Raw genomic sequence first — 12231 nt, forward strand, 5'->3', positions numbered from 1 at the left:
TTTGATCAGCTGTTTTACTGCCGTGTTACAGGCCGCGGAAACAATTAAGGTACGTAAATAAACATTTACAGAATATTTCTGTGTAAATAACTCATTTCACAACGTTTATATCTGCGGCTTATAGTTCGGTACGGCTAATATATGGAAAAATATTTTTTTTATATACCTTAAAATATGGTATTTTCTTTAGAATCACAATTAGTATCATAAGTAATGTTATTTGCACCACATGCTAGGATGTAACACAATACATTCAGAACTCTTTGTATTTGTGGGACTTCATAATAAAACTTCCTACTTCTTGCCAGACCGAACGCTGCTGATTGCGGAAACCTGCTACCGGGTAATCAGAGCTATTTTTTAGTACCCGTTGTTCTCGTTCCCTGTGTGAAGGTGTGTTCCGGGGTAGTGCTGGCGTACTCCACGCTAAAGTTGGCCTCACTCACTTTCTGGGTCACCGTGGTCTCCATCGTCTGGAGGATGTTTGTCACCATCGTTGTCCGCTCCAGGCTGTCGCCGCTGCGGTCGCGCAGGAAGTAGGTCGGGATCGGGATCTCAAGTTCGGCCTGGTGAGAAAAGTTTGTCGGTAGCAGAAACCAAACGGACCAGGGTCTGTGTACCTTCCCTTCATTCTATTTCCAATTCTTAAACGCAAATCAAAAAAAAAAATTAGGGCCGTTTTTCGATTTTTACTATATATGGCTGAGATAGGCTCCAGCATCCCCCGCGACCCCAAAAAGGGACAAGCGGTAGAAAATGGATGGATGGATGGCAGATTTTAAAACAAACAAATGGGTTGATTTTCATTAAAATGTTGTACTTTTTTCCTTTTATGGATTTTTATTTCTCCAGATAAACACAAACATCGAATATATGTCCATCCAAAATACAAAAAAATGTGTGTTTATCTGTGTGATGACAAATTGAACCGGAAGCAGTATTTTAGCTTTTCCTTTGCGTTTAGCATGTTTTTTTAGCATAACGCTAACACCTTTGTTCAGCTGGAGTCCTATTGTCGTTTTTTTTTTAAAGTGTCATTGTGTTAGAATAATTTTATCAAAGTTATCACAAAAACTTTGTTTTGAAATGAGTTCCCGGTGAGAAGACCAAAAGCTGTCTTTGAAACCTACCAAGAAGAAGGCTGGTAAAACTCCACTGTGTAAGGGGGGGAAGCAACATGAAGGTGTTTGTTTCTTTCATGTATTGTAATCAACAGAAAGATATTGTTTTAACCAAAGGACTACAAAGCGGAGAGACGTCAGGATCTGCCCAAGTTCCAGACGACCTCTTTTTGAACCTCCTTTTCCAACTGTTTTACGAACCTCTTTTTGAACTCTTTTACGACCTTTTCTTTTGAACTGTTGCAATCAAAGGCGATGGCTGTTTACGACCTTGTCTCTTAGAAGCAGCTGTTGTCATGTGGTCAGAGAAAGTCCAAATAAAGGGGGAGGCGTACAATCTTTTGGCAGAGCGTAATGACCCTGTACGAGGGTACAGATGTCCAAGCGTCTCTCCTCAAATTGAATTCTGTCTCTGTTTAATTCTTTGCTTCTTGACTTGTTTAATAGATGTCAATATCGGGAGGTGGGGGGTAGGGGGGTCGGGGGGGGGGCTTGGTCGGGGGTGGGGGTGGGGTTGGGGTTGGGGTCGTGGTTATTTACAGCTAGAATTCACCAACTCGAGTATTTCATATATATATATATATATATATATATATACATACATATATATATATATGAAATACTTGACTTTCAGTGAATTCTAGCTATATATATATATATATATATATATATATATATATATTTTTTTTTTTTTTTTTTTTTTATTTACATAGAAAAGAAAAGAAAATACTTGAATTTCAGTGTTCCGTTGGCTATCCTTTAGATGGCAGTATTGTCCTGTTTAACTTCTCCTTTCATTGGGCAGGCAAGCTGTTTATATTGTGGGAAAGCGGACGTGAGAACAGGCTGTCCCCACTCAGTCTCAGGTCCGCATTGAGCTGGAGGGGGCGTGGCCTCCAGCTCCGGCTGAATACCGGGAGTTTGTCGGGAGAAAATCTCTGCCGGGAGGTTGTCGGGAGAGGCGCTGAATACCGGGATTCTCCCGCTAAAAACGGGTGGGTTGGCAAGTATGTCTTCATTCCTCTATTTTTTCCCAGTGTTTGAACCTGACACATTGTTTTTCAACATTTTGTTTCAGAAATGAAAATAGGAAAAAATGGCCCAAAATTTGTTTTTTTGCTTTGCATTTAAGAATTCAAAATGGAATGAACGGAAGGTACACAGACCGACTAGATCAGGGGTGTCCAAACCTTTTGACTTGGGGGTTAAAACAATTTGGCCGAGGGACGGAAGCCGACTGCATGTAAAGAAACAATAAATGTATTTTATGCATATATATGTGTACATATTATATTAATATATAGGTTATACATAATTAATATTATTAGATATTAATGGTATGTGAAATTTCGACTCCTACCTTGTTTACTTCCGTTTTGATTGATTGATTGAAACTTTTATTAGTAGATTGCACAGTACAGTACATATTCTGTACAATTGACCACTAAATGGTAACACCCCAATAAGTCTTTCAACTTGTTTAAGTCGGGGTCCACATGTGAAGACCTGTTTCAAGTTGTCATCAATTCGAAATTCCAAGCAGCTAAAATGTTCCAAACATGCATAAGTGTGGGGATTGTTTTGCATTTTTCCCATTTAAATGTTGGGTTTTTTGCACTATGTCTAGGGAAGGTTGTTTGGATTGGGTCATATAAGTAAATGATGTGCTGTGTCGACGTCACGGTCGTTGACCTGCTTTACGCACGGTGTCTCAAAATGTCGACAGATTCTCAGCAATCAGTTTGTCAGATATTTGAAATTAATCTGGAAACACCCCACGGGACACATTCCTTATTGAACTCCTGACGTCTCGCCGCCCGTAGTTTGGACACCGCCGGACTAGATCGTCAAAGAAGCATCTGGAGTACAACTCACAGGCGTGAGCTTCAGGTCGTGAAGGACGTCGTCCATGTAGTGGTACTCTGAGAACTCCTTGTCCACCATCTCGTTTTTCAGCTCCAAGACCCGGCCCATCACTCCCTCCAGGACGTTCCGGAGGAGTCGTCTCTTCTGCGGGTGCACCACCTGGTCGTCGGCCTTCTCCAGTTGCCTGAAGACCTGCAGGTAGCGCACGTAGAGCATGGCCAGACGCTGGAAGAACACCACTCTGTCCTTTTCTGGACGCAGCGGCACCTCGGGAATCTCCTCCACCAGCAGACGACTCAACTCCACCTGGGCCTCGGCCCACAGCTCGTTGTACGTCCTGGGATGGATGGGGAAACACTTCAGGTAACGTACACACGTCTTGCCATGAGGGTTGGCTACCAAGTCTGGTACTTTTTTTTGTCAAATCTAACACCGCCATGTTATGATATTGGAGCCTTGAATATTGGCTGATATTAATCTGAGACGATATCAGCATGAATCATTGTGCGTACTTTGATCATTTTGTACTGTAGAACAGTGGTCCCCAACCTTTTTGTAGCTGCGGACCGGTCAACGCTTGAAAATTTGTCCCACGGACCGGGGGGGGGTTTATTTTTGTTTTGTTTTTTCATAAAGAAATACAATCGTGTGCTTACGGACTGTATCCCTGCAGACTGTATTGATCTATATTGATATATAATGTATATATTGTGTTTTTTATGTTGATTTAATAAAAAAATAAAAAAATGTATTTCTTTTTTTTCCTTTTTTTTTTTCTTTTGCGGGCCGGTACCAATCGGTCCGCGGACCGGTACCGGGGTGGAATTTTTTTTATTTATTTATTTTTAATTTTTTCATAAAGAAATACAATTACCGTATTTCCTTGAATAGCCGCAGGGGCGCTAATTAATTTAAAACCTCTTCTCACTCCTGCGTTTACCAAAAGCATGCGGGATTGGCAAGCATGCGTTAATTATTTTAAAACCTCTTCTCACTCCGGCGCTCACCTTATCATGAAAAGCACATTTAATAAAAAAAACGTTATTATGGTCTTACCTTTAGGTATAAATGAGTCCATGCGCAGCTCCTATAGAAGTCTTCCTTATCTTTCTTCAGTTTTAAAAGTCTCTCTGTCTCGATGGAGATCTTCCTTTAAGTATTACCTCCTGCTTCGATTGAAAGTCCAGTTTAGAAAACCTCCATGGTAAAAGTGCAAGCAAACAATGGCTCCTCACGCTTGCTGCCTGTTGTCTTCTTCTGCAGCACCGGTCTTCTGCAGTACCAGCAGTCGCAAGAAGGATCACTAGCGCCCTCTACCACCAGGAGGAGGAAGTCATTTAATGACTCATATTTGACCCGGCGGAAGTGCCAAGCATGCGCTAATTATTTTGCAAAACGTGTTTGACCCGGCTGTAATTCTAGGCAGGCAAATACTATATTCCCGGCGCCAATTCAAGGAAATACGGTATGTGTGCTTACGGACTGTATCCCTGCAGACGGTTGATCTATATTGATATATAATGTATATATTGTGTTTTTTATGTCGATTTAATTTTTTTTTTTTTTTTATTATTATTTTATTTCTTCCGCGGACCGGTACCGGTTGGGGACCACTGCTGTAGAACATTAGAAAATAGACTTGATCAAGTGATATTACTCCGAGAACCAACTTTACGGCACGTGTATGCTTGTTTTAAGCTCATGACGCAGTAAGTTGAATGGTGCGGACACATTTGTTACTGGATACTTTTTAATACGCTTCTGCCTTGGAGATGTTATGATCCGATCATGTTTTGTTCTGTTAGTTTGACTACCTCAGTTCTGTTTTCAGCTCCCCTGGGTTTGTGTTTTGGTTTCCATGGGTGCTGATTAGTTTCACCTGCCTCTGATTAGTGTCCGGGACGCTCACCTGCTCCTGGGCACTAATCAGAGAGCTACTGATTCCTGTCTTTCGCCACACATTGTCTGGCTGTCTTATTTGCTTCTATGCAATAAGTTACGTCGTCTACTTATTTAATTCCTTATGCTCAGCTTTGGCACTAGCTTCCTTAGCTTTGCTTCCCGTGCGATCGGCACGCTAGTTTTATTTATTTTGTATCCAGTATGATTTATGCAAATAAATCATTGTCTCACCTGCACTTTGCCTCCGGAGTTCCTGCTGCATCTTGGGAGAATGACCCGACGTTACAGGAGACTTTGTATGTGTAAGTAATATGCAACTGTACGTTTTTAAAACTTGCTTGTGTTGACAAATGTGCTGTTTTATTGTTCAATGATTATCACGTATGTCTAGCTTGTGTGGTATCGTGTGCTTATCTGTTGTGTAGCTGCTAGCTCTTACTAGCCTATAGCCTAGCATGTTTACCTTTTTGTAAATGACTTTAATAAAATAGAGGAAATTGTGCATTTATTGGAGGACATTTGAATGTTAACTGTCTGTCCAGCTATGCAGAAGTAAACATGCTGCAGGACTGCTTGTATCGCACATGATATCACACACGAGTAAACACGCTGCAAGACTGCTTGTATCGCACTTAATATCACACACAAGTAAACATGCTGCAGGACTGCTTGTATCGCACATGATATCACACACGAGTAAACACGCTGCAAGACTGCTTGTATCGCACTTAATGACACACTAGTAAACATGCTGCAGGACTGATTGTATCGCACATGATATCACACACGAGTAAACATGCTGCAAGACTGCTTGTATCGCACTTAATATCACACACAAGTAAACATGCTGCAGGACTGATTGTATCGCACATGATATCACACACGAGTAAACACGCTGCAGGATTGTTTGTATCGCACATGATATCGCACACGAGTAAAGACGCTGCAGGACTGCTTGTATCGCACATGATATCACACACAAGTAAAGACGCTGCAGGACTGCTTGTATTGCACATGATATCACACACAAGTAAAGACGCTGCAGGACTGCTTGTATTGCACATGATATCACACACAAGTAAAGACGCTGCAGGACTGCTTGCATCGTACTTGATACCACACACAAGTAAACACGCTGCAGGACTGCTTGTATCGCACATGCTATCACACTCAAGTAAAGACGCTGCAGGACTGCTTGTATCGCACATGGTATCACACACAAGTAAAGGCGCTGCAGGACTGCTTGTATTGCACATGATATCACACACAAGTAAACACGCTGCAGGACCGTTTGACGCACATAATATCACACACAAGTAAACACGCTGCAGGACTGCTTGTATCGCACATGATATCACACACGAGTAAACATGCTGCAAGACTGCTTGTATCGCACTTAATATCACACACAAGTAAACATGCTGCAGGACTGATTGTATCGCACATGATATCACACACGAGTAAACACGCTGCAGGATTGTTTGTATCGCACATGATATCGCACACAAGTAAACACACTGCAGGACCGCTTGTATCGCACATGATATCACACACAAGTAAACACGCTGCAGGACCGTTTGTGATGCACATGATATCACACAAGTAAACACGCTACAGGACTGCTTGTATCACACATGATATCACACACAAGTAAACACACTGCAAGACTGCTTGTATCGCACATGGTATCACACACAAGTAAACACGCTGCAGGACTGCTTGTATCACACATGATATCACACACAAGTAAACACACTGCAGGACCGTTTGTGATGCACATGATATCACACAAGTAAACACGCTGCAGGACTGCTTGTATCGCACATGATTTTACACACAAGTAAACACGCTGCAGGACTGCTTGTATCGCACATGATATCACACACAAGTAAACACGCTGCAGGACTGCTTGTATCGCACATGATATCACACACAAGTAAACACGCTGCAGGACTGCTTGTATCGCACATGATATCACACACAAGTAAACATGCTGCAGGACTGCTTCTAACGCACATGATATCACACACACAAGTAAACATGCTGCAGGACTGCTTGTATCGCACATGATATCACACACAAGTAAAGACGCTGCAGGACTGCTTGTATCGCACATGATATCACACACAAGTAAACACGCTGCAGGACCGTTTGTGATGCACATGATATCACACAAGTAAACACGCTGCAGGACTGCTTGTATCGCACATGATATCACACAAGTAAACACGCTGCAGGACTGCTTGTATCGCACATGATATCACACACGTAAACACGCCGCAGGACTTCTTGTATCGCACATGATATCACACACAAGTAAACATGCTGCATGACTGCTTGTATCGCACATGATATCACACAAGTAAACACGCTGCAGGACTGCTTGTATCGCACATGATATCACACAAGTAAACACGCTGCAGGACTGCTTGTATTGCACATGATATCACACACAAGTAAACATGCTGCATGACTGCTTGTATCGCACATGATATCACACAAGTAAACACGCTGCAGGACTGCTTGTATCGCACATGATATCACACAAGTAAAGACGCTGCAGGACTGCTTGTATTGCACAGGATATCACACACAAGGTAACACAATGCAGGACCGCTTGTTTCACACACAAGAAAATGCGCTGCAGGACCGTTTGTATCGCACATGATATCACACACAAGTAAACACGCTGCGGGACCGCTTGTATCGCACGTGATATCACACACACAAGTAAACACACTGCAGGACTGCTTGTACACATCATCCCATACTTGTTTTCTGCTGATATCAAACCTACATCCAATATCAACACCCCGAGAATATTTTTTAAGGATAAGATCAGAACAGACTTGAAGAAAGTTGAGCATTTGTTGTTGTTTTTACACATCAGTTTACCTTTGTGACATTTCTTCTTCACAGGAACACGGAGGTGCTAGCTGTTTGGTCTCCTGTGGGTGTCAGCTGTAAAAAAATAAAAATAAAATCATTAAAAACTGATCGGAATATATGACTAAAATAAATATAACAAGTCATCACTATTTTGCATCCACTTAGATTATTAGTATCAACATGTCGTCTTTTTCATGGCTTTTTTTTGCTCAAATTTTCCCCAGTTTTGATTTTTTTTGTTTAATTTAATTTATACAATATATAAACACCAGTCTGCTAAACTATTTAAATAAATAAAAATTAAAACCGTAAATTGTTGATGATTTTTGTTTAATTTAATTTATACAATATATAAACACCAGTCTGCTAAACTATTTTTAAAAAAAAAACAAAAAAAACGTCCTCATCGTAGCTTTGTGTGATAGTTGTTAAAGCAATTTGGTATAATAATAATAATAATAATAATAGAGCTTATTAATATTTTATTCGTCTTTTAATATGTAAAGGGATAACAGAGAATGAGCGTCTATAAACTACAGCTAATACTACAAAAAACATCTGTGATGAAAGTGAAACTCACCAGTTAAATGTAACTACTTGGTCCTAAATGTTTCATTCACGCATCTTGCGCGGTCTTTTGTTTTGAAAGCTCAGCGTTTCCGGTCAATCACACGCCCCGCCCACCGAGCTATGCTAACTAGCATAAAGTGACACAAATACGCAATATTATTGTATTTTTGCTGCCCGTGCTACCAGCAGCCATGTTTTACGTAGTTTAATACACCCAGCTGGCATGTGTTTAACTTTTTTTTTTTTTCGTGCGAGGTCAGTTAGACATGTGACGTCACTATGGTGTCTACTTTGCTAACCAAAACGATGACGTATTATTAGACAACTTTCTCGCTTCCTGTTCGACAATCGTCTCCAAATACACATCAAGTTTTAAAACGAGTGTTTCAATCTTCTTCATGACGTTGCTGTTAACGCGAAAGATTAAGACGGCGTACCTTGAGAATGGCGTTGCCGTGGAAACGGAAAACAGCGTCCAATCTTCTTTGGCTGTGATTGGCCACCAGCTCAGAGGCGCCACACCGCCGCCTGCCGGACAGGAGTGTATAGTGGTCATTTGGGGTACAAAAAAAAACAAAATTTGTACTTTATAATGTAAAAATATATATTGAATAAATACTGGCAAACGGTAGAAGGTCATATATATGAAAGTTATATAATAACAGTGTTTTTATTCCCATCACCAACCCCATAAATATTGTATATTCTCATCATAATTCTTCATTTTAACTCACTTGACTTTATTACCTGTCTTTTAAAATGGACGTTTCTTTTGACTTAACTTCACAATTGTATTAAAATGTATTAATGCCTGATATTTACAGCGTATAAAAAAAGTGACGTGTAAACTGTGCAACAGGTTGAAAAAGCAACATTATAGAATAGAATAGAAAGTACTTTATTGATCCCTGGGGGGAAATTCAGCACCACAGTTCGCTCACAATAGACAAACACTTAGGTATTTTTTACATGTGAATAATATAAATACAGTCTATTATACAGCATTATTCACATGTGAATAATATGAATACAGTCTATTCTACAGCATTATTCACATGTGAATAATATAAATACAGTCTATTGTATAGCATTATTCACATGTGAATAATAGAGTCTATTATACAGCATTATTCACATGTGAATAACATAAATACAGTATTATACAACATTATTCACATGTGAATAATATAAATAGTCTATTATACAGCATTATTCACATGTGAATAATATAAATACAGTCTATTATATAGCATTATTCACATGTGAATAATATAGTCTATTATAGAGCATTATTCATATGTGAATAATATAAATACAGTCTATTATACAGCATTATTCACATGTGAATAATAAGAATGCAGTCTATTATACAGCATTATTCACATGTGAATAATATAAATGCAGTCTATTATACTGCATTATTCACATGTGAATAACATAAATACAGTTTTATACAGCATTATTCACATGTGAATAACATAAATACAGTTTTATACAGCATTATTCACATGTGAATAATATAAATAGTCTATTATACAGCATTATTCACACGTGAATAATATAAATACAGTCTATTATACAGCATTATTCACATGTGAATAATATAGTCTATTATACAGCATTATTCACATGTGAATAATATAAATGCAGTCTATTATACAGCATTATTCACATGTGAATAACATAAATACAGTATTATACAGCATTATTCACATGTGAATAATATAAATAGTCTATACAGCATTATTCACATGTGAATAATATAAATGCAGTCTATTATACAGCATTATTCACATGTGAATAACATAAATACAGTATTATACAGCATTATTCACATGTGAATAATATAAATAGTCTATACAGCATTATTCACATGTGAATAATATAAATGCAGTCTATTATACAGCATTATTCACATGTGAATAATATAAATAGTCTATACAGCATTATTCACACGTGAATAATATAAATGCAGTCTATTATACAGCATTATTCACATGTGAATAATATAAATAGTCTATACAGCATTATTCACATGTGAATAATATAAATCCAGTCTATTATACAGCATTATTCACATGTGAAGAACATAAATACAGTATTATACAGCATTATTCACATGTGAATAATATAAATAGTCTATTATACAGCATTATTCTCATGTGAATAATATAAATGCAGTCTATTATACAGCATTATCCACATGTGAATAACATAAATACAGTATTCTACAGCAGTATTCCCCCCACTCCCCAATACCAGCAGCAGAATCAATCAATAAAAGATATAATCAAACCAACAATGACAAAACCCTCCACAATATTCATTTGTTTTTGTATTTTAATTCCATCAATCGCGGTTAAAAGCGATACATCGCGCTGTGTCACAAGACTCCAGACTCGGGTGCACAAACGTCCGACACGCCGACAGGTCCGTGAAGCCACCAGTGGCGCCGCTCCTCTTCCACCTGACGACCTCCAACTTTCTTCTCCCATCTTCCCGCAGACAAAAGCAACTATTTCCGCCAAGTCCATCCTCCGGGAGCCGCAGAAGTCCGACGACCAAATCATGTGAACTTCTTCTCGGACTCGGAGTGATGCGCGCCAAAGTGAGCGACATCGCGCCGAACATGTCGACCTCGCTTTGCCACCCACACGAAATCGATGGTATTGTCCCTGCAGGAGAAGTATAAATACCGACGTTTCTGCACAGGACCAGCAGGACCAGAACCGAACCCTGTCCAGGAGGTCTACCGTCCTTCAATAGTAAGTGTGCGGCACTAAAACTACACTTTGTTGCTTCTAAATGTCTCATCATAGTTATTTTTATACATATTATATATTTGTAAAATATTATTTATTTTTGTACATATTATATCATTGTTTTATTACAATTTTTTTCATATTTTTTAAATTGTTATTTAGGCCTACAACGCTGTCTTTTAGTGTCGGTCATCATGGTGGTGCTTGGGGGAGTGGAGTGGTGGTGCTTGGGGGAGTGGAGTGGTGGTGCTTGGGGGAGTGGAGTGTTCTCTGAAGTTTGACAACCGCTGATTGTAGAGAATTTGTCCAAAATAGAAGAAACCCAGACAGAATGGGAATTGCGTCATTTAGTAGTGATATCCCAGCATTGAGACAACGTTGCAAAATAGTTGGTGTCTAACTTTGGATCCGCGTTGTTGGTCGGGGAATGAGCGAAATTCAATGGTCGAATTGACGCCGGATTGATCAAACGTTGGCAAAAAAAGCATGTTGTTTCAACGTTAGGTTTGTGTTGTAGAATATTGGTTGGGGGAATGACCAAATTTCAATGTTAAATCAACGTCAGAACCCGACATTGATTAAACGTTGTCAAAAAGCATGTTGTTTCAACGTATTTGTGTTGTAGAATATTGGTTGGGAAATGACCAAATTTCAATATTAAATCAACGTCACAACCTGACATTGATTAAACGTTGTCAAAAAGCATGTTGTTTCAATGCTTTATTTGTGTTGTAGAATATCGGTTGGGGGAATGACCAAATTTCATTGTTGAATCAACGTCACAACCTGACATTGATTAAACGTCGTCAAAAAGCATGTTTTTTCAATGTTGTATTTGTGTGGTAGAATATTGGTTGGGAAATGACCAAATTTCAACGTAATTTTGGTCTAAAAGCATGTTGTATTTGTGTTGTAGAATATTGGTTGGGAAATGACCAAAATTCAATGGTCAAATCAACGTCAGAACCCAGCATTGATTAAACGTTGTCAAAAAGCATGTTGTTTCAATGTTGTATTTGTGTGGTAGAATATTGGTTGGGAAATGGCCACATTTCAATGGTCAAATCAACGTTGAGACCATACATTGATTGAAATGTCGTCAAAAAGCATGTTTCAACATT

General features: G+C 39.1%; 2 protein-coding genes across 4 annotated transcripts in view; one reads left to right on the forward strand and one right to left on the reverse strand.

Moving 5' to 3' along the window:
* The window catches only part of zgc:153738 (uncharacterized protein LOC558115 homolog), a 33201-nt gene extending 24372 nt beyond the window's left edge, over positions 1–8829 (reverse strand). Inside the window, exons 1-5 of one of the 3 annotated variants that reach the window (XM_062027795.1) lie at positions 8786–8829; positions 7785–7850; positions 3255–3324; positions 2997–3179; positions 447–566 (exon numbers count right to left, since the gene is read on the reverse strand). In XM_062027795.1, the coding sequence (XP_061883779.1) occupies positions 447–566; positions 2997–3179; positions 3255–3324; positions 7785–7795 (384 nt within the window). In that variant the 5' untranslated portion in view covers positions 7796–7850; positions 8786–8829. Of the gene's footprint in view, positions 1–446; positions 567–2996; positions 3325–4043; positions 4235–7784; positions 7851–8785 lie in introns of those variants that run through there. The other 2 variants (XM_062027793.1, XM_062027796.1) reach the window with 2 other exon arrangements.
* alkal1 (ALK and LTK ligand 1) overlaps positions 3000–12231 on the forward strand; it is a 53594-nt gene continuing 44362 nt past the window's right edge. Inside the window, exons 1-4 of the mRNA XM_062027810.1 lie at positions 3000–3185; positions 3249–3350; positions 10854–10956; positions 11030–11113. Of these exons, the coding sequence (XP_061883794.1) occupies positions 3334–3350; positions 10854–10956; positions 11030–11113 (204 nt within the window). The 5' untranslated portion in view covers positions 3000–3185; positions 3249–3333. The remainder of the gene's footprint in view (positions 3186–3248; positions 3351–10853; positions 10957–11029; positions 11114–12231) is intronic.

Source organism: Entelurus aequoreus, linkage group LG19, assembly GCF_033978785.1.
Source record: "Entelurus aequoreus isolate RoL-2023_Sb linkage group LG19, RoL_Eaeq_v1.1, whole genome shotgun sequence".
Taxonomy (NCBI): domain Eukaryota; kingdom Metazoa; phylum Chordata; class Actinopteri; order Syngnathiformes; family Syngnathidae; genus Entelurus; species Entelurus aequoreus.